The 23,296-nt window shown below is 39.1% G+C and overlaps 1 protein-coding gene across 3 annotated transcripts in view; it reads right to left on the bottom strand.

Moving 5' to 3' along the window:
- Positions 1–23,071, bottom strand: part of CNOT6L (CCR4-NOT transcription complex subunit 6 like) — a 42,839-nt gene extending 19,768 nt beyond the window's left edge. Inside the window, exon 1 of one of the 3 annotated variants that reach the window (XM_034431218.3) lies at positions 22,378–23,071. Coding sequence is in view for 1 of the 3 variants with exons in the window: in XM_034431217.3 (XP_034287108.1) it covers positions 8,755–8,765 (11 nt within the window). In the remaining 2 variants the exon portion in view is untranslated. Of the gene's footprint in view, positions 1–8,754; positions 8,836–13,476; positions 13,632–22,377 lie in introns of those variants that run through there. The other 2 variants (XM_060687012.2, XM_034431217.3) reach the window with 2 other exon arrangements.
- Positions 23,072–23,296: the final 225 nt, after the last annotated feature.

Raw genomic sequence — 23,296 nt, forward strand, 5'->3', positions numbered from 1 at the left:
CACTTAACAACTGTGTTATTAATTTAACCACTGCAGCGGTTCACTTAATAACTGTGACAAGAAAGATTGTAAAATGTGGCAAAACTCACTTACACATCTGTCTCACTTAGCAACAGAAATTTGGGGCTCAATTGTGGTCGTAAGTTGAAGAGTACCTGTATTGTGCCATCCATTCTGGACTGGCTTTGAAAAGTTTACAAAACAAAGAGAGACTGCATGAAAAACAAGAGTAAAAGCAAAAGTTATGAAATTATGCTATAATGAAAGAACTGCTCAACCTAACAACGCCCTGAAGGTCTTATCGATTAGCCAGGTTACTATGGCTCTTCTGAAACCCAGCAGGGATAAAGCAATCTTTATGTAAAAGCAAACTGTTCCATAAAAGACGGGGCCACCACTGAGAAAGCCCTGTTCTGGGTGCCAGCAGATGAAACTTCTTTGGTAGCAAGACCCTCAAACAAGCTGTAATTTCTGTGTTTCATTGTCAAATAGATTTTATTTATTTACCAAATTCATTTGAAGCCCCCATTTTCTGGTTCAGGGCAAGATTCATTTTGGAGCGAGCAGGTCTGAAGATATCTAGAAATACCCCAATGGCAAAGAGTAGATTTAGGGTGATGGTGGCCTTATCAACAAAAGGGCGATCAGTTCAAAACAGTATTTTGGAAGAGAGACCATTGCAATTTAAGTCTCCATGGATGGCCTGTTAACTTCTGCTTTTTTATTTAAAATATTTCCCTTTATATGATGATATCACTGTGTGTGCTCTTCTGTGGGATTACTGTTATTGCTTTTTAAAAACAGTATGTCACTTTGAAGCTTAAGTGCACAGAAAAATGATATAGAAACTATTTTAATAAATAATAAATAAATGGGTATAATTTTATACTTTACCTAGCCACTAGATTTGCTTCACATAGAAATACTATCATATCTAACTAAGTAAATACTTCTGAAGTAAAAATAGAATAAGGGAAAAAAAGTTTCTTCAATACTTCCTCTAAGTATGTATTATTGTATTGTATATCTAACCATGCTCCTACAAATAAATTTTAAAGCTCTATAGTATTATCTCATGCCAAAAAGATGAGTAACATTAACCAAAAACGGTAAATTTATTGCAAGTAACTTCGTGCGTAATTTACTTTCTCAAAAATCTGCCATCTCTATAGAAATGTCCTTCTGTGGCAATTTAATTAGAGTCATTAAGTTCTTTTTTCTCAAAATAGAAACATTAATTTCCTAGAAATACTAACCACTTTTTCCTTAGAGACTTTTAATTTTTATTTTGCCGCGCAGAAGTGGTCTAAATTAATACTTATGGTAAATTAAGGCTTTCAATTATGAAATATAGCACATAATTAATTACACTGTTCCTTAGCATAACAATGGCAAAAGCTGGTATTTAGGTTTAGAACCTAAATGTGGACTTTTAGAAGAGGAAACTTCTATTTTTTTTTCTGCATTTAAGTTGGAAAAGAAACTAGGAAAAAGAAATAAACCTGAAATTTGGAATTTTGAAATTCAAAATCAGGAATCATTTGGTTGATTTTACACTTGTCTGTGGCAAGGAAATGCAAAGCCAGTTGTTTATAGAGATTGTCAGCTTCTAGAAGTCTCGGGCAACAAACGTGTATTCAACATCCTCAACACTCAGCCCTAATCCTGGATCAGATCTGGATCATCCTCGATTTATGACGACAATTGAGCCCAAAATTTCTGTTGCTAAGTGAGATATTTGTTAAGTGAACTTTGTTCCATTTTACAACCTTTTTTGCCACAGTTGTTAAGTGAATCTGGTTTCCCCACTGACTCTGCTTGTTAGGAGGTTGCAAAAGGTGATTGCATGACCCCAAGACACTGCAACCGTCATAAATATGAGTCAGTTGCCACGTGTCTGAATTTTGATAACATGACCATGGGGATGCTGTAATAGTCGTGTGAAAAAGGGTCGTAAGTAAATTTTTTCAGTGCCATTGTAACTTCAAATGGTCACTAAATGAACTGTTGTAAATTGAGGACTACCTGTATAGACAGGCACAAGCAACCAGACTGTGGCCATAGATCTCCTTAAGCAAATGAAATAGAAGAATTTAAATATAATTTCTATAACTCAATAGCTGGACTGAGCTCATGTAAATTCTTCTGCTCCAAACAGCTGTACATCGTGAAGCTCCATTCAGAATTAGGATGTGCTGCTGCTATGTGCGTTGTTGTTGTTGTTTTTAAATATATTTCTAATGGTTAATTGTTCTTTGCCCTAGTCAACAATATACGCTTACTACATTCCAACACAAAGTTTTCAAAGACTTTTATGCACAGTGGCCCTATTTGGCTGACACACAAAAATACATGAGCACAAAATATGTACCTTAGCAACTGGCATTCGTACACACTGAAGACAAAGCTACACTCCAGGCTATAGATTTACAAGGGCATCCTTGAAAACACAAGCTGCCAAAAGAGTTGCATTCCCGAATGAAGCAAATTGTATCAAGGACAAAGGGAGTGGGTGGATTGTTTTCTTAAAATAGCCACCATTCTGGATCTAACCATAATCGCTAGTGTCAAATCCTCTTTTCTATACAACTTCAGAGGAACAACACCCAAATGTGAACTTTACAAAAAAGTTCATTTTAAAAACGAACACATAAAAACCATTCCTGAAACCAAACCTAGCATAATAATCTTGTGCTCTCCATCCTTAACACTTGGCACAAATATCAGTGTGCGCTTTGATCCATGAGCTGGTAACATTTTACAGGTAGTCCTTGGCTTACGACTACAATTCAGCCAAAAATTTCTGTTCAGTTGTGAAGTGAGTTTCGTCTCATTTTACAACCTTTCTGGCCACAGTTGTTCAGTTAGTAACACGGCTGTTAAGTGAATCTGGCTTCCCCACTGACTATGCTTGCCAAAAGGTTGCCCGTGACCCCGGGATAGTGCAACCATCATAAATATGAGTCAGCTTTCAAGCATCTGAATTTTGATCACCTCACCATACGGATGCTGTAATGGCCTTAAGTGTAAAAAACAGTCACACGTCACCTTTTTCAATGCCGTAGTAACTTTTTTTTTTTTAATTAGATTTATGTGCCGCCCTTCTCCGGAGACTCAGGGCGGCTTACAATGCGTTAAGCAATAGCCTTCATACTTTTGTATATTTTTACAAAGTCAGCTTATTGCCCCCACAAACTGGGTCCTCATTTCACCTACCTTAGAAAGGATGGAAGGCTGAGTCAACCTTGAGCCTGGCAAGATTCGAACTTACTAACTGCAGACAGCTGGAGTTAAATTACAATGCATTAGTCTGCTGAGCTATCCAGGCTCCTACTTTGAAAGGTCACTAAACCAACTGTTGTAAGTCAAGGACTATCTGTGCTTTAGGAAAAAAAAACACAAACACTGGATTGAACTTCCTACTGTGCTCCAATTGCCAATGTCTAAGAACGGATAATTTCACAAAGGATTTGGACTTTTCTGGAGTTATATTGTGGTACAGAATAAACACCGTTCGTTTTGAAGCCAGCTCATTCCAAACCTAACAATGGAGCCAACAAGAGCAATCTGTGAAATTCAGAATTGCAGCTCTGAGAGCCAGATAAGAAGTCTGGGAACTGAGTTCTCCATTCTCATTTGCTGATTTTTTTTTTTTTAAACTACAGGTAATCCTTGAGTTACAACCCACAATTAAGCCCAAAATTTCTATTGCTAAGGAAGACATTTTGGCTTAACAATTGTTGACAATTCAATGGCTTTGCTAGTCAGGTCGCAAAAGGTGATCACGTGACCCTGGGACACTGCAACAGTCATAAATATGAGTCAACTCTCAAGCATCTGAATTTTGGGCATCTGACCATGGAGATGCTGCAACATTCATAAATGTGAAAAAAGGTCATAAGTCACTTTTTTCAGTGCCCTTGTAACTTCGAACGGTCATTAAATGAACTGTTGTAAGTAGAGGACTATCTGTACTACTTATTATATCATATACAAGTAGTCCTCGATTTACAATCAGTTCCTTACCATTTGACGTTATGACCTCCAAAAAAGTGTTCCAATGGCCATACCCCCTCCATGGTCATGTGATCACGTGTTGACCTGCTTAGCGACCAGCACAACTTACATACACAATTGAGTTCTGAATGACAGTGGAAAGTCAAGGACTACTTGTACCATTGTAATTAGATTTCTGATGGTTTACAGAAAACAGACACCATCTCAATATGAAATGCATATACCCTGCATGAAAAAAAAATTAGAGTCAATCCAAGATTTTCAAGTTAAATGATTTTGGGAAGAAGGTCTAAGAAAGCTTTTCCATCTCACACAGCCTGGAGAATTGTTATCTGTGAAACCAGGTTTCTATTAAATTCAGATGCACAAGGATTTGGATCTGGAGTTTTACTATCTTAAGAGCTCCACCTGATCATTCAATCTATTTCTTCATTTTGCTCTCAACCAGTTGTTACAATGCACAAAGACATCTCGCCTTTAAAGACCACTTGGAAATTTCCAACTGCTACAGCACGCAACCATTGGAACTATTCCAGCCTTAGATCCCCAGTTGTTACTAGACTACAACTTTCCTCACCCTAACAACTGGGGTGAAAGGGATTGATGTCTAAAGTGACATGGAAACTACAAAGATATAAGCCAAACAGTAAATACATATTATATTAGCTTTACATAGACCAGAGAGTCATTGACTGATGGGCACCCATAAAAAATAGATAGATGGATGGATGGACGGATGGGAGAGAGAGAGAGATCAGAGAGAAAGACAGATTGTTTCCAATTTGGTTTAAAACCAAAAGCTCAAAATTGAATATTTCCAAACTGGAGCCTGCTGGGAAGAGGTAGGCTCAGCTATGGAAAAAGCTGCCAAAAAGTTAATTATTGAATTCTGTTCTTAAGGACTTAAATATTTTTTTCCTAAGGTTGCCTCTTGCATTTTTCAAACAAACTTTGACTATGCATTGTAATACCTTTTTTTTAAAGTAATTTTACACTAGGCCCCCTATTAATTTTTATTTTCTACTCTTGATGTAAACTTTTAAAATTATTATGGCACAGTGGTATCTCTCCTAAATAAAACTGTGGTGCGGTAGCTTCTATTTGTAGATTTCAAGCTGTATGTACAAATGAAGATGTCCTAAGGCTGTGCGACACATTTGATATTTACCTAAAGGATTGAATTTGTAATATAAGTAGGATCTGCCTCCTTCATTTTACATTAGAAAACGAGGCTGGTACAAAACCTTGTAATTAAAACATTAATAAAAGATGTGGGAAACAGGCTGGGTAGCCAATCTGTTCCTACATCATACATAAATATATTGCAGTGGCTAAAACACTTTCTCTCTTCTTTGATACTGTTCCCATCAATGTTTGTGGGAAGCCCACCTTGAACAATTTATAGCAAATATAATAAACAATACAGAAAAAGTTATTTGGGGGTGGGGGGTGGGAAACAAGTCCTTGTAACCTGTTGGGTCAGAGTTATGTTACCTTCCAGTAAACAGCCAGAAGTTACTGTGGATATGAGCTATTCTGGTATGTAACTTCTTAACCACTAGACAGGACTCAATGGAAGGGAGGAAATATACCATAATTACTTCTCAGTGAAGAATAAATTTCATCAAAGAGCAACTTGAAAACTGTTAAGACCAAAATGTATTAGAAGCTTATCTTAGTTTTGCCACACTTTGGAGACCAACCTGATTTTAGAGCTAGCTTTAATGATTTATCTTAAAGAAATGTGCCGTGTATTGTACTGGCCTTGAGATGCCTCTAGCACAACTCTTAGGTCAGTAAGATAGAGATGTGAACTTCAGCCCACAATCCTGTTTATGTTTTATGCAATCTCCAGCCAACTGTATTATCAGCATGTGTGGGGTCCTTGGTGCTCTGAGCTTGGTTATCTTGCAGATGTTCTGCTGAGAGCACCAAGGACCTCACAGTTCAACCCTGAACTACAAATATTCTTTTCTATCTGTACAATATCAGCATCTGCTTGTGTTCACTGAAAAAGGCCAGCTTTGAAATTCTGGATAGCACTGTTTTAAATCTATGGCACAAACTGTGCCATATTCATGCTTATGCTATAATGCACAGTGTGACAGACTATAAAAAACACATCTCATTTATAATGCATAAAAGTTTAGGACTAGTCAACTTACAGCATTTGCGTATCAACTGGTATTTTCCTTAAAGTTTTTGGTACTTTCTTGGAGAAAACAATGTTCCCAGTAACTTGATTATGACAGAATCAGGCTTATGCTCCACATTCTTTATTATCTACATGGGACTGCCCTTGAAGACCATCAGTTGAAATTGAAGTTGAAACTTCAAGTGATCCAGAATGAAGCAGCACAGACAGTGATGGATATACCCTCCCTTTGCCTATGTAACATTTCTGCTTCTCAAGCTGCATTGGGTGCCATGTAGAATCAAGGCACTGGTTATTGCCTAAAAAAATTCTACATGGCATAGGTCTTGGCTACCTATGGGAACGCTCGTTTCCCTTATTATCTGCCTGGCCAATTTGATCAAACATCAATAAGGAATGAAGTGTAGTAACTGCATAGTTACATATTTTTTTTTTTTGCAGAAATGGGAAATACATATAATTATATATGGTAATATATATGCTTGTGTAGGAAGGAGAAATTGTGACTATCCAGTTGCTATGGAGCTAGAACCCCAAGCAACCCTAAACAGCATAATAAATGGTGAAGCATAGCAGAAAAAATAGTTCAGCAACATCCAAAAAGTCAGAGTGAACCCAACTAATCTAAATAAATGAACTACTGGAAAGACTTTCCTTGTCATCTACTTCCATACTGAGCTATTCCAATTATTAATCTGGCATGCATTAATTCTGTGTTGTGGCCATTTAGTTCTATCCTGTTTATTTTGGTTTGTGAGCGGAAAAGGCATTTATAAACCCCTGGGATTTTTCCCAGACATCAAATTTCCCCACTTTTTTATTTACTCTCGGTACTTTGAAAGGACTACTTCAAATTTACTCAAAGTTAAAAGCTTCTATGAGCTGATTTTTACAACATGAAATCTGGAAGGGATTACAAAAAAGATCACACAGTGAACTGTTAATCCACATATCAGACTGAGAGCAGCAAAGCAATAGGGGTAATTAGCTGGCAGTTGGCTGGTCTATAAATCAAGGTTTTGTGCCCACATGCAAGATGCCTTCTGTTTTGTCTTCTATTTAAGACATTAAATACTTCTGTTAATTCAGCGTCAGGTCACCAAGTGATGCAAGGCTTTTCCTGGGTCAAAACAAGCTTCTCAGCTGCAAACTGTTCTTTAAAAGCAAAGATTAGATGAACTATTTTAATATACTATAGAACAGAGTTTCTACAATATATCTGTCGTGTTGACTTTATTAAATAAGGATAGGTTTAGGTTGCTACATGAATTGATGCCTATAATATATCTTACGTACAATTGCTCAACAACCTATTCATCAAATACCTTCAATTTATGATTTTATAACCTCTTTTTACTTAACCCAGGTAGAAGCTACTGAATCTATACAGCAACAAAACTGAGCGGCTCTTTCATTTGTTTTTCATTTACTCAGATTTCTTGGAATGAACGGGGCACTTTGAAACCCGAGCAGTTTATTCCGAGAAACAAAATGATGTCCACACAAACAAGTCTCCATTTAGTTATCTGCCGTAGTGAAAACCTGCAAAATGCACCATTTCAATTTTCCTCTTTAAAAAGATTCTAGAACCAAAAAAAAAAATCCAAGAAATTTAATTTTATTACACTCTAAAGCAGATGGCAAAGGAACTTAAGGCAGGATCATATGATACTTTCACACAAGTGTGTAATAATAATTCATTCTACACTGTCACAGATCCAAACAGAACTTGGACCCAATCCAAGTAGCCTTCATATAAACAGGTTTTGACTTGCTCTGCAAAAACTCTTTCTCCAAGATCCCAAAATCTCACACTGCCAAACATCTCAGCTATGTTGAGAAAAGCACTGCTATATTCAAGCAAAGCTTTTAAAGCTATTTCTGAACAAGGAAAGAGCCTTGTATTTTATACCTGCAGTCACAAGACAGAAAGCTCCAATTGTAACAAACTGTTAATGCATTTCCTTAATCAAAAACCCGATTTTTTTAAAAAAAATATTGCCATTAACAACTATTGCCATTCCTAATCCAACTATTGGAAGATATTTTGTGACCTGTGAATAATGTTATTTCTCAGAAAATATTCTCCATCCCAAATTCTGCCACACCTCAGAAACCCAGCTTTAGAACTATACATAACAGCAATTTATCAGACACAAATTTATAATTCAAAACTCTTTTTGACATCCGATTTCATTTAGAATAAGATTTCTTATTGCATTATAGAATAACATCTATCTTAAAAACAACACTGATGAGCTGAAAAGTTAAAAGTGTCCATGACAAAGAAAAATGCCTTGAAGCAAACAAATTTAATAAACAAAGGATCTTTTTTAAAGGATTCAAACATTATGAAATGTGTGTCTAAATTTAAAAAGCTCATACTAGTCACATAATCAATTCTGGCTCCTAAAATTAATCCAGTATTCCCATTTATAAAACTCTAATCTTTTGTAAGTATTTTATAAAGACGGAATAGCATAGAAAAACCACAAAAGGATTTCAAATATCCATCTTGCTTTGCCTATAATTGTCACTATCTTGAAGCTCCTACACAGCAAAGGATGATTGCCCAAACTAACCTCCGTGCCATACCAACCCAGCTGAAAAGTACTTTTCACTTCGAAGATGGATCCAACAGGAAAGGGTTGCTTCTACTGGACAAAGTAAAATCGAAAGTTGAAAAGACAGGACTTAAAAAGCTTCTTCTTGTCCTATCAAACAAAACTCCTCCCTTCAGCCCAAAGCGCTTCGATTCTTACTAATCTGCATTGTAGTAGACCTATCAAAACTTGCAACTTGTAGAATTGATGGGAGGAGGAGGAGTTAACATGCTTCTGTGAAATTGCTTCCATCTCAAATTTTGGGCAGCTTGGACGTTCTCGTTAGTCTAAATAAGGTGGAATTGTTGGATCTATCTTCTAGTGATACTTCATAATAAATCCAACCATCCTTCTCGGTCACAATAGAGAAAGTCAAGAAGAAAGGGATATACAGGTAGTCCTCTTACAACTTACAACCACAATTGAGCCCAAAATTTCTGTTGTTAAGGGAATCAACGCAGTTGATAAATTAGTAATCTGGTTAAATGAATCTGGCTTCCCCATTGATTGCTTGTCAGAAGACTGCAAAAGGGGATCATACAACCCCAGGATGCTTTAAGGGTCGTAAGTATGAACCAGTTGCCAAGCACCTGAATTTTGATCATGTGACCATGGGGAGGCTGCAAAGGTTGTAACTGTGAAAAAGTCATAAGTCACTTTTTTTCAGTGCTGTTGTAACTTTGAATGGTCATTAACTGTTTTAAGTCGAGGACTACCTTTAATCCGAGGACTAACGCATTATTGCCATGATAGGTCAATGTAACAGTTTATAGCACCCAATATGATTTTCTACAGCTCTACTCTTGAAGTAGATCCCCAGATGCTACAAATGGTTGTAAACACAAAGCAATCATGTGTGTGACCATCAGGACTGGGTTGTAAGTACCTTTTGGAGGGCCATTTCTAATTTCAAATGGTAGCTAAGCGACCAGTCATAAGTCAAGGACTACCTGTATTACTTAATGAAAAAACAATTGTGTCTCATCCAAGAAAAATCAGAACTGAAGAAGCTTCTTGGATGAGAAGTGAAATGTCTCCAAGGAAAATCCAAGTCCAGTTGCCTTTCGAAAAAGTACCTTTGGGCTTTTTATTGATTCTTTTGTTATATTAGATCTAGCTTAAAGCGATTATCTCAAAACAATTAACTCACGTGAGCTCAAAATGAAATGTGCCTCAATAAAACACAAATACTGATCTAAAATCAATGAGTGACGTCAGACTATAAAAATAAAACCCAGATTTCAAATATTATACAACAGAATACATTTATTCTGCCCATCAGAAATACAATTTTAAGTAAGATTTTACTGTTTCTCCAGATAAAGTTTTTATTCTACAAAATCGCAAGCTTCTGTCTTTATGTTCTTCGCTATATAGATTAAAATAACTACTCCCACTCTTTTACCTAACTTAAATAAATTATTATTCGGGGGGGTTGAAAATTACATAAATTCATTTATCACAAAATTGTCATTTGTTAACTCCAAACAGCACTTGTGCCAATCTGCAGCCTTTAAAAAAAGTGATGCAATTGATTACAATATTCAGAAATAAAAACCTTACACATTTAACATTTCCTATATCTTAGAAGAAGCATTTCTAATTAGCTCCCACTCTTATACTTTTAGTATTGTAGTAGAAGCAGGTGCTTCCTTTGTAATAATCCTGATGTTGCAATGCAAGTATGCTATATCTGAAGTGGGAAATGGCGTGATGTCTTTATTTATAGCAAGACTGTTCCATTAAAGATATTTCCTGCTAAGAACATAAGAATAGCTCTTCTAGATCCGGCAAAGACCCATCCTAGTATAGCATTTGTGTCTTATGGTGGAAAATCAGATACAGGTAGACCTCAACTTACAAGTTTCCTTAGTAATCATTCAAAATTACAACGGAACTGAAAATAGTGACTTATGACCATTTTTCACAGTTGTGACCGTTGCAGCATCCCCATGGTCATGTGATTTGGATTTACATTTGGATGTTTGACAATGGACTCACATTTATGACAGCTGCAGTGTCCCAGAATCATGTGATCCCATTTTGCGGCCTTCTGACAAGCAGTCAATGGGGAAACCAAATTCACTTAACCACCGTATTACTAATTTAACCACTGCAGATTCACTTAACAAATGTGGCAAGGAAAGTTGTAAAAAGTCAACAAAACTAACTTAATAAAATGTCTCACTTAGCAACATAGATTTTGGGCTCAATTGTGGTCGCAAGTTGAGGACTATGTGTGCTCATGGTGTGTATGGGTGTCCAACTGTGGCAACATTTAAGACTTGTGGACCTTAACTCTCAGAATTGAAGAACACGGCTGGCTGGGCAATTCTGGGAATTAGTCTACAAGTCTTAAAGTTGCCAAGGTTAGAATCTCCCATTTTACATTGTTGGTTTTAAAACTTCTTCCATTCCGTTTCAATATTTCTGATCCTAATTGTTTTCTAATAAGAAAAACTGCTTGTCTGTCCACCTTCTCTGTACCATGCATGAATTTATACATTTTGATTGTATCTTCCCCTTTTTTTAAACCTAGACACTTTTAAATATTCTAGCCTTTTCTCGTACGGAAAGTGCTTGAGCCCCATGGTTACTTAACTTGAAGTTTTTGGTACTTTTCCAGCACAAACGTTTTTCAAATGTTGCTACCACAACTAGACAAACAATATTCCAGACGAAGACATGGCAATCAATTTGTACAAAGGCATAACTGTTGGTACTTTTCAGTCCTTTTCCTAATGATCAAACCAAATCATTTTTACATTAAATCTTTATTATTGCCTTTGAACAGCCTTTGCAGTAAAAAAAGAAAAATAGTTTGACACAATAATTTGTTATTGCGAATGAAAAAAATAGGACAATAATACAACGTATCTATTAAAGTTTTGTGCAACTATACGACTTGGTGAAGAAGGCACCAAATCAATGTCCCTGATTGTCTTTTTACCATTGATTTGGCATTCTCTAGGGTTAACTGGTTTAAATATTCAAGATAGTAAAATTATATAGACATGATGCTAATGGTTAAAGGCATCTTCAGACCCCAATCAGCGTTTATCTTTTTTATTTATGTAAATTATGCAACGTCTTTTGTTCAGGGGCTCAGGGTAGACACACACAGCATTCCTCTTCCTATTTTTCCTCCCAACAGCAATCCTGTGAGTACATTGAACTGATAAAGAATATTTGGCCCAAAATCACCCAATGAGTTTTCTTGGCTTAAAGTATCTGAATCTGAATTTCTTCAATGCCAGTGCAATGTGGCACTGTTGTGTGTGAAGTTAAATGGCTTTTTTCCCTCCGAAAGTACATATTACATTTAAACTGAATTACAACTTAAAAATTTGCTATTTGGTTAATATTTATCCAGCTGAAAGAAACTTTTCTAGAGTTCTTTACCATTATTTTTGGTTTTCATCCCCAAACTCACTGCTTATCCCAAATCAAGATGATTTATGACCAAGTTGGAAATCCTTGTTTTGAATATTGAAACTTCTTCTGGAAAGAATTCCAGTCCTTTCTTCCCTGAGAAAACTACCCATTTATTCCTGTGCCTTCCTTTCTAGTTATTAAACAGATAGCAATCCTGTGTGAAGTATTTGTGTCCTTTTGGAACTTTTTTTTAAATCTTTGCCACTGAATGTTATCAATGTTACTGGTAGGCCCTACTAAATACATAAAGGAAGTCTGAGTAAATAAAGCTTCAGATAGCATATTTTACAGTGACATTAACGAAGTGGACTGTGTTCAAAGGAAAACAATCAAGATAATAAGGGGTCAAAAGAAAAATAAATGCCAATGCCAATGGATGTGTTAGGTATATTTAACCTGCAGGAAGACATGATAGTTGTCTTCAAGCGTCTGAAAAGCTATGAGGTGGAAGGTGGGACAAAACTCCTCAGGACTGTTCCAGAAGACAGGATAGGAAATGCAGATTTCAAACTATCTTGGATGGACATGAAAAAGAATTTCCTAACAATAAAAGCTATTTTTTTAAAAACGAAACAGGCTGCCTAAGGAGCTAGTGTTTCCATCAATGGAGTCTTTCCATCAATTCAACACAGGCTAAATCTGTTGACAACGCTGTACTATGGTCTCTTGAGTTGAGCAGAGGATTGAGCTAGATAATCTATGTGTTCGGTACTTGTTGCATACATTATATAAACATAAATAAAAACAAACTGTGAGATATGCCAATGTGAAAAAAATATTGACCCCATAGTTCAATCAATTTTATTGAAGGAAGAACCTATCTCAATGAAGTATTCATATATCTAGCCTAACAATCGAACTCCATAAATTTCACAAAGTTTTACTCTCCTCTTGTAAATTTCTTAATATAGAGCACGATTTCCCCACTTCAACCATTTCTAGGTTCAAACCCCAAAATTCTGTAGCACTGGCATTAATGAGTACTGAGAATTGAAATTCATACAACCAAGAAAATTTGCCAAGGCTGGGAAATACAGTTCTAAAGGTTGAACGCCTGTGTTAGAAAGTAATTCATGCTTTTGAGCCCACAAAAGATTATAAAATCATTTGTAAAACTCTGGAGTCTTCACTGATTTATATTTAGAGACACAGCCTTGAAATGGAGATGATTTGGGACAACTTTGAAATATGAGTGCAGTATAAAATTATTCAGTAAGTCACAAAGAATCTCAGAACAACATTCAGAGCTCTACAGGCCTCTTTTACCTCAATCGAAGTCAGCATTAATGGGCCCGTCATAAGAAAATCACTGGGTAAAAATGGCATTCATGAGAGAACAGGAAGATGGAAGCCATGTTCAGCCAGAATATTGATTATTGTCTCATGTTTGCCAAAAAGCCCTTGGATGAGTTTTCAGACTTCTGGAAAAAAAGAAACCAGATGAATCAAGTAATTGAATTTCCCAGATCAAATGTTACGTCTTTTAAGTGTGACAAAAATTGATCACTGAATTTCATGGTAATGGCCTCATACAAAGTATGAAGAATGGAGGTGATTTACTCAAAGTCTTTAATGAGGAATTTTGTCAAAGGCTTTTTTGAAAACCCAAACATCCAAGACTGATATTCAACTTCATCCATCTGCCTGCTGACGCCCTTAAAAAAGTCTAGATTATTGGTGAAGCAAGATTGCAGAATCCATGCTGACGGTCCTTCATCAAGGCTAGCCAGCAAGTCTATGTGCTTGTTTTTATTATGACTGCTACCAATTTGCCCAAAACAGACATTAAGCAAACTAACCAAACTTCTTGGATCTCTTTTAAAATAATTTAAAGAAGTATTTTAAGGGAGGTAAACATGGCAAAGTCAATTAGTTTAAACCAATTTATCTAAGGAACCTATGCAAGATCAGGCTCCTTTTCATCAAATTGGGTACTGTGGAATTTTTACCACCCAAATGCTTCAAATAATTTATTGGCTGCTACTGGGAATTTTTACTGTAATCTATAGATTGAATGAACCAGTTAAAGAAACAAAAAAGAATCACTCTAAACATTATAAAGGTAGTCCTCAACTTATAACCACAATTGAGCCCAAAATTTCTGTTGCTAAACAAAATAGTTAAGTGAATTTTGTTTAATTTTACAACCTTTCTTGCCATGGTTAAGTGAGTCACTACAGTTGTTAAATTAGTAATACGACTGTTAAGTGAATCTGGCTTCCCCATTGACTTTGCTTGTGAAAAGCTTGCAAAAGGTGATCGATCCCATGACCACAGGACACTGTAACCAGCATAAATATTCATCAGTTACCAAGCATCCAAATTTTGATCACCTGACCATAGGGATGCTGAAACAGGCATAAATGTAAAATATGGTCATAAGTCACTTTTTTCATTGCCATTGTAATTTCAAAAGGTCACTAAATGAACTATTGTAAGTTGAGGTCTATTTGTAATGAACATTGCAGAATGGCTTTAAAATACTAATACGTCTAAGACTAAGAAGTCTTTAGGTTGCACTTAAAAAGATGGCATTTAGTTTCGTTGTATGAGGTGCAATGACAATAAAGTAAACTAAACTAAAAACTGAGCATTATGCAATACTGATGCAACAAACTAGTGACTCAGAAGCATATTTTTTATAATAGATTTACTCTGAAAGAATGTGTTAGAAAATGAATCAAGTAATAACAGACTAAATAATTTCATAGATTTTACACCACACTCTATTCTGTGCCATTTTTGTGGAGAAGCTGACCACAGTGTCCACTTTTCTTGCTCCAGTAACCAAGGATACCATTCAAAGTCATTTTATAGGGAGATAATAATGTACTAATGCTACAAGGTTAAGCACAGCAAGTCAGCAAGGCAGTCACATCAAATATAAAAGGTTTGCAAATTAGATGTATAATTCATCTTCAAAAGCCATTAAAAATTATAAATAAGACCTAAAATGAAGTATGGGTCAATGAAGCTTTTCTTGTCATGAAAATGTATGTTAAGAAAAAGCTCTAGTTGTCAGCCAAACAGGTTTATCATAAACACTGCAAGGACATAGGATTTCCTATCTCTAACTTCTCCCTAGAGTTGAAGAATACAAAACAGACTATCTACACCACAGGTTTAGTTATGACATACTGTGAAACATCGGGCCATTATCTTTAAAACATAAAGTTAAACACATTTTTCCCTAAGAGAAGAAAAACTCACGAAGAGTACAAAACAAAGGAGGTTGGAATCTATTATTCTGTTGATGCATGTACTGTACTGATTAGAGCAACCTTGAATGATGATGCTAAAAAAACCTAGAGAATTGAGTAAGCTGAACATTAGATTTAATTTTGAAACTTAACTTGCGCAAATAAGTCCTGGTTATTTAGTAAATGCTTATTTATTTCCAAATCAAATAAAAGAATTGGAAAAAAAATTAAGTTAACATAAGAAATGCAGTTAATGTGCAGCCTGAATGTCTGCAACCCTTATTCTATGAAAAACACCAATTGCTCAAAAACATCTGTTGTATATTCTTAGTATGTCAAAGGATTCGACCGAGAGCAGAAAATCTTGCATAGTGTATGCCAAGATCCCACCATTATTGTCAGATTATTTTAGTGTTTTACTGTAATAAAACTAATCAACCAAAACAGTCTCTCACAATTAAACAACCCATACAGAAATATGAAGTGTATTGTTATTTTTAACAATACACAATTAACAATTACAACCATAATTAATCCCAAAATTTCTGTTGCTAAGTGTGTTAAGTGAGTTTTGCTCCATTTTATGACCTTTCTTGCCACAGACGGTGAGGAGGCAGTTGGTCTTGGGATCTGGGAAGAGTTCGATCCTGTCACTCCTGAGGAAGTGGACAGGATCATGGGAAGGTTGAGTGCCACCACATGTGTACTGGACCCATGCCCCTCCTGGCTAGCTTATGCGGCCCGAGAGGTGACACGGGATTGGATCCAGGCAGTAATAATGGCATCCTTGGATGAGGGGATCTTCCCTGCCGCCCTGAAAGAGGCGGTGGTGAGACCCCTCCTCAAGAAACCTGCCTTGGATCCAACCATATTGAATAACTTTTGTCTGGTCTCCAACCTTCACTTTGTAGCGAAGGTTGTTGAGAGCGTGGTGGCACGGCAGCTCCCATTGGCCTTGCAGGATACAGACTACCTGGATCCGTACTAATCGGGTTTCAGGCCGGGGTACAGCACTGAGACAGCATTGGACGCACTGGTGGATGATCTTTGGAGGGCTCAGGACAGGGGACATTCCTCTGTTCTGGTCCTCTTGGATCTTTTGGCGGCGTTTGATACCATCGACCAGGGTATCTTGCTGCGACGGCTCGAGGGGTTGGGAGTGGGAGGCACCGTTTTACGGTGGTTCTCCTCCTATCTCTCGGGCTGTACGCAAGCGGTGTTGGCAGGGGGACAGAGGTCGGCTATGAGGCCCCTCACCTGTGGGGTGTCCCAGGGGTCGGTCCTCTCGCCTCTCCTGTTCAACATCTATATGAAGCTGCTTGGGAAGATCATCCGTGGTTTTGGGGTGCGGTATCATCAGTACGCTGATGATACCCAGCTTTTTATATCCACCCCAAACCAGCCCAGTGATGCCCTCGATGTGATGTCCTGTTGCCTGGAAGCGGTACGGATCTGGATGGGGAGGAACAGGCTTCGACTCAACCCTGCCAAAACCGAGTGGCTGTGGGTACCGGCATCTTGTTCCGATCGAGATATTCCATCGTTGACCATCGGGGGTGAGGTGTTACCCCTGTGGATAGGGCCCGCAACTTGGGTGTCCTCCTGGATTCACGGCTGTCTCTGGAAGACCATGTGACGACCGTGACCAGGGGGGCATTTGCCCAGGTTCGCCTTGTGCGACAGTTGCGCCCTTACTTGGACCAAGATGCCCTACGCACCGTTAGTCATGCGCTGGTCACCTCCCATCTTGACTACTGCAACGCTCTCTACCTAGGGCTGCCCTTGAAAACCACTCGAAGGCTTCAGCTGGTGCAGAATGCGGCCGCACGGGTTGTGATGGGAGCGTCCCGACACTCCCATGTTACACCCCTCCTGCGCGGCTTGCATTGGTTACTGGTTGCCCTTCGGGTGAGGTTCAAGGTGCTGGTTATCACCTATAAAGCCCTTCATGGCCTAGGCCCGGAATATCTGTCGGACCCCCTGCAGCCAGCGACAATCCCCATCGCCCAGTGCATTCCTAGACAGGGCTTCCTCAGGGTGCCGTCGGCCAGACAGTGTCGGCTGGCGACCCCCAGGGGGAGAGCTTTCTCTGTGGGCGCACCCACCCTCTGGAACCAACTTCCTTTGGAATTCTGGATGGCCCCTGACCTTCACTCGTTCCGCCCCGAGTTGAAGACCTGGTTGTTCCGTTGCCTGGACTGATGGGGGGGGGGGGGTGTTAATTAATTTTAAACTGTTTTAAATTGGATTTTAATTTTATATCGTTTAATAAGGAACTATGCATTTTACCGTTGTGAGTCGCCCTGAGACCTCGGAGATAGGGCGGCATATAAATTGCATAAAATAAATAAATAAATAAATAAGTTGTTAAGAGAATCACTGCAGTTGTTATGTTAGTAACACAGTTGTTAAGTGAATCCGGCTTCCCCATTGACTTTGCTTGTCAGAATGGCAAAAGATGGTCACATGACCCCGGGATACTGCAGCAGTCATGAGTCAGTGACCAAGTGTCTGAATTTTGATCATGTGACTATGGAGATGCTGCAGCAGTCATTAAGTGTGAAAAACAGTCATAAGTCACTTTTTCATTGCCTTTGTAACTTTGAATGGTCATTAAATGAACTGTTTTAAGTCAAGGATCACCTGTATTTTGGACATATAGTTAAAAGTCTTTCAGCCATTATTACTCTAAAGATCAGTTTAATACTTTATTGTTAATTTTACAGAAGGTTCTCCCCCAGAGGGACTTTAGAAATCAGTAATTAATGAGTTCAGAAAAACAAATTTGTCTTCATTTTTTGACGGTTAGGTTGGAGGACCAGTTACTTTTCTCTCAATAATGTTGTTTTTAATGAAACCTTTCCTAAATCCACTCCAAATAGAAATCTTCTATAAAGTAAGTATGATTTACTTTGACCCAAGCCCACCATGTATGATTCATGTTATTTGTTTGGCTGAGTAGATTGAGGTAAACTGGAACAAGTGTTGAAATCCGATCAGTTTCACTTGAATTTGTCAAGAGCTAGACACAATGCAAATTAAAATGATTAGTCCTTTAAAACTATTTAAGGAAACCATGGCTATTTTTTATGAGCCACATGTGCATTTAGTTGTGTCTGCTGTATTATTAGTTCTTACTTGTTTACATAGGAAATTTCACTGGGGTTATGGAAAATTTGCAGTTGAGTAACATTCAAGACTAATAAGTCAAAATCAACTTGGAGCTCAGAACGTATACTGATTTTTCTCTCTTGAAAGATCAAGCTAACTCGGTGCTATTTCAAATAATTAATTGTATGGAAAAATCAGGTAAAAGGGAGGATTCAGGGCAAACAACATCTCAAGTCAGCTATAGATATAGTCCCTTTTAGACAGATACAGTGTTCAACTTACATCCATTTCTTTAGCGACTGTTCAAAGTTACAATAGCACTGAAAAAATTGATTTATAATTGGTTTTCACAATTACAACTGGTCATGTGATCAAAATTTTGCCGCTTGGCAACTGGCTCATATTGATGATGGTTGCAGTGTCCTGGGGTCATGTGATCATCTTATGCGACCTTCTGACAAGCAAAGTCAATGGGGAAGCCAGATTGATTTAACAATTGTGCTACTATCTTAACAACAGCAGTGATTCACATAATGAATATGGCAAGGTCGTAAAATGGGACAAAATTTACTTAACTGTTTCACTTAACAACATAAATTTTGGGCTCAATTGTCGTAGGCTGAGGACTACCTGTATGTAAAAGTATGTTAGGCAAATGCAATGCTTAGTAAAATTAAAAGCATTTCAAAAGAATTCTTTTTGGAAAATGTGTTATTATTAGGCAATTTTACAATTAATGCAGAATTATGAAATATCTATATATTTCCTTGTTAAAAAACAGGAATAAATTGATTCCCTCCTAAGAATTTAAAACAATATTTAAGAACAAACATGTTGCTTCTATGGCATAAAGATATTTTGTGCAATTTTTATCTGAAACAAACATAAATAAAATGTGGAATGTCCTTTTCATTTAAAGGACACTAAAAACAGGACACAGAAACCTGAAAAATACAGCAGCATGGAATATGCTTGATAAAATAATTTTAGCTAATTTGAACATTTTAACTACAAAATGCTCTGCTGAACATGAATGTTCCAGATCACAGACGGAGAAAAAGCAGGATCAGTATAGGTTTTCATGTTATTTTCCACCTCATCTCTAATATAGGGCTAGAGGGACAGTTTGGTTTAGTGGTTAAGGCACCAGGTAGAAAGTGGGAAACCACGAGTTCTAATCCTGCCTTAGGCATAGAAGTCAGCTGGATGACTTTGGGCCAGTCGTTTTCTCTCAGCCCATCTCAGCTCATAGGGTGGTTGTGGAAAAAACAGAAGGAGAAATAAGTATTATATATGTTCTTTGCCTTGAGTTGTTATTAAATAAATAAATGATATGGTATTAAACTTGAAATGTAAGCAGTTGAATTGTCATTCATCCAGAAAGCCTGAAGAACACTATTGAAATTTCCCAATAGGCCGATTCTGAAAATATCACAGAACATACCTTAGATTGTTTTGACATTCTAATTGGACAATTGACAATACAATAATGAACAATAGAAAGAAAACCATTTAGTGCAAGCAAATGCAAAAGGTTAAAATTCATTTTACTTGCTGCCATTAAAAATGTGTAACAATCGACAATTAAGAAGGCAAAAGCCCCTGGTTTTGACAAACCCAGCAAGAAATCACATTCTTATTTAATAGTCTATCCTCTATCTGATTAAATACAGGAAATCCTTGACTTACAACCACAACTGAGCCCAAAATTTATATTGCTAAGCAAGACAGTTAAGTGGGTTTTGCCCCATTTTATGGCCTTATCACATTTCTTAAGTGAATCACTGCAGTTGTTAAGTGAGTAACACGGTTGTTAAGTGAATCTGGTTTTCCCATTGACTTTGCTTGTCAGGAGGTCGCAAAAGGAGATCATGTAACCTGGGTCTCTGCAACAGTCATAAATACGTCAGTTCTCAAATGTGTGAATTTTGTACACATGACCATGGGGCTGCTGCAGCAGTCATTAAGTGTGAAAAACGGTCATAAGTCACTTTTTTCAGTGCCACTATAACTTTGAATGGCCCCTAAACAAATGGTTGTAAGTCAAGGACATGTATTTGCATGCTAGCTTATTCACAAATGATTATTTATAAATGTATTACTAAATGTATTTGTCACCATCTCGCCATGGGACTGCAACTGTCCACAAAATTTAAAAAATGACTAGTTGAAATGCTGCTCTTATAAAGGCAAGGAGTTAACACATACACACATTACATACACCTAGTCAATCAAAGACAAGGACAGACTAAACTGACTCTGAATATGTAGAACTGGTTTACCCTGGAATCAATGGTTTATATATATATATATATATACACAAAACAGCTGCCCCATCACCCAGGATTTGTACATCTGGATTAACACTTTAAACTAAATGGCTAATTTTAATTCTAATGGCTAGGTGGCTCAGTGGCTAAGATGCTGAGCTTGTCAATCAGAAAGCTCAGCATTCGACAGTTTGAATCCCTAGTATAGGTCTCCTGCGTCAACAGGGGGTTGGACTAGATGACCTCCAATGTCCCTTCCAACTCTGTCACTGTTGTTATTATTATTATAAATGTGCGTACAATCACCCTTTACACAACTTGTTACAGTCCAGAGTCATTCCGAGGAAAATACAGGTGCCCACACAAAATTCTTCCTCTGGAGTGAACAGGATATTCCACATTATTCACAGTTGCTGTTGTTTTCCCCACTGAATGCAAACTCTTCTAAACATTAACTACGAAGCCTTTTGCAAGGGCCAAAAGGCAGCATATAAAAGCCTATATAACTAAAAACCGGGAGCACCACATTGTCGTGAATATATTACATGTCACGCTTACACAAAGTCTTAAGAGGGGGAGCATTGTTTCTCCTTCGATCTACACAGCTTTGGTTGAAAACATGTCACGTGTGACAAATGTCATGCCATGCGAAGCAAACGTCTAGACCGAGATCCCTTGTAAGGAAACATCCTTTTAACAACCCTGCAACACTCACACCGGGCCATTCCCCCCCCCCCAACAAGACCTGTATCCTAAAGTTTCGCCCAGATTATCTATTCGAAATAAATTACGTCTTGTTTTTCCATCTTGTGGGGGGGAGGTTAGGTGGGGGAGAGGCTTGCAACAGCAACTGGGGGGGGGGGGAAACTACATTATAGAGCATAAGTAAAATTTAATGACACTGGGAGCTTCTTTCCAAAGCAACTTCTGGGCCGCATGTGCAGCCCGAGTAACTTTTAAGGGTGAATAGTAATAGTAATATAGATAGAAAATAAGATAGATAGATGAATAGATAATGATAGATAATAATGATAGATAGATGATAGATAATAATGATAGCTAATGATAGATAGATGATAGGTAGATAATGATAGATAGATAGATAGATAGATAGATAGATAGATAGATAGATAGATAGATAGATAGATAGATAGATAGATAGATAGATAGATAGATACATAAAGCCAGAAGTGTCTCGGGTTTTTTTTCCTCCCGAGCGAAAGGCGCCTCTTTCCACACGTCCAACGCGCGTGGAAACACCGAAAAGGAGCAAGTTGCGGAAGAAAAAAAACCCCTCAAAACGCAATCACGAAAGGGCAGGGAAGTTGTAAAGGTGCACGCCAGCAATACACACACAGAAGCCAGCACACGCGAAGACCTCGGCTGACACGCAACCTCCCCGCGTGTCTGGCCAAGCGCGTTCCCACACACACACACACACACGCGGGCGTGACTAACACGCGCTTGAGCTCCCTTTCTCACGCCTGGGTTCCCTTAAGCAAGGCCGGCTGGCTGTCTGACTGGACTAGCCTGCCTCCTTCTTTCCTTCGCCGCCGACCAGGCCCCGCCGCCCGCCTGGCGCTCACCTGCATCCAGCCCCCGGGGCGTCTGTCGACGGGGCTGAGGCGGCTGCTCAGGCGGCGGGGCTGAGGGCGAGAAAGACATGCAGGAGGCAGCGGCCGGGCCGGGGCGAGCGCAGGGCGGGCTCGAAGAAGCCACGGGCCTGACGCGGCGTCGGGGAGGGGGGTGGTGGCGGCGAAGCGGGCAGGCGGACACCTTCCCGGGCCGTCTTTCCCTCCTCCTCCTCTTTTCTCCTCAGGCCTCAGCAACAGCAGGAGAAGCGGCGGCGGCGGCGGCGGCAGCGCGGGGATTACTGCCGGAGGAGGAGCCTGGCCTGCCTCGACGTCGCGGCGTGAAGAAGAAGGAGGGTTTCCTCCTCCTCTTCCCTCCTCCTCCTCCTCCTCCTGCGGCGGCGCCTCTCTTTTCCCGCCTCGCCGCCGCCGCCGCCGCCCTCCTCCTCCTCCTCCCGCGCCTCGCGCAGGCCCATTTCGCGCCATGGCGCGCGCGTTTCCCACCTTCCTCCCTCCCTCCCTCATCGCGCAGGGCCCCCCCCTCGCGCGCTTTCCTCCTTTCCCCCCCCCCGCCACGCGGGGGAAAGGCGAGGGCGCGTGGGCAAACGGAGAGTGCACGCACGCGCGCGCGCGCCTCATAAAACGCGCTCGCTTTCGTGAGGGAGCGCGCGCGTGCGCGATTGCGGGTCCCTCGTGCGCCTCCTCTTTTCCCGCGCTTTCTTCGCCCCCCCCCCCCCGCGCGCGGCAGCCCTGAGTAGAGAAGAGGAGACGTGGGGGAGGGTTTTTTTTGGCGGCGTTAAGGGTGGCGGGCTGGGGGTGAAAAGGGGGCCAGGAGGGGAAGGGCTGGCCTGCCTGCAGATGTTCTGGGTGGGTGTTCCATCACTGGAGGTTTTTGAGACGAGCCACTGGAGGGCCATTTGTCTGGAAGGGTATA

This window comes from Pantherophis guttatus, chromosome 8 (genome assembly GCF_059756535.1).
Source record: "Pantherophis guttatus breed Tessera chromosome 8, ASM5975653v1, whole genome shotgun sequence".
NCBI classification, from domain to species: domain Eukaryota; kingdom Metazoa; phylum Chordata; class Lepidosauria; order Squamata; family Colubridae; genus Pantherophis; species Pantherophis guttatus.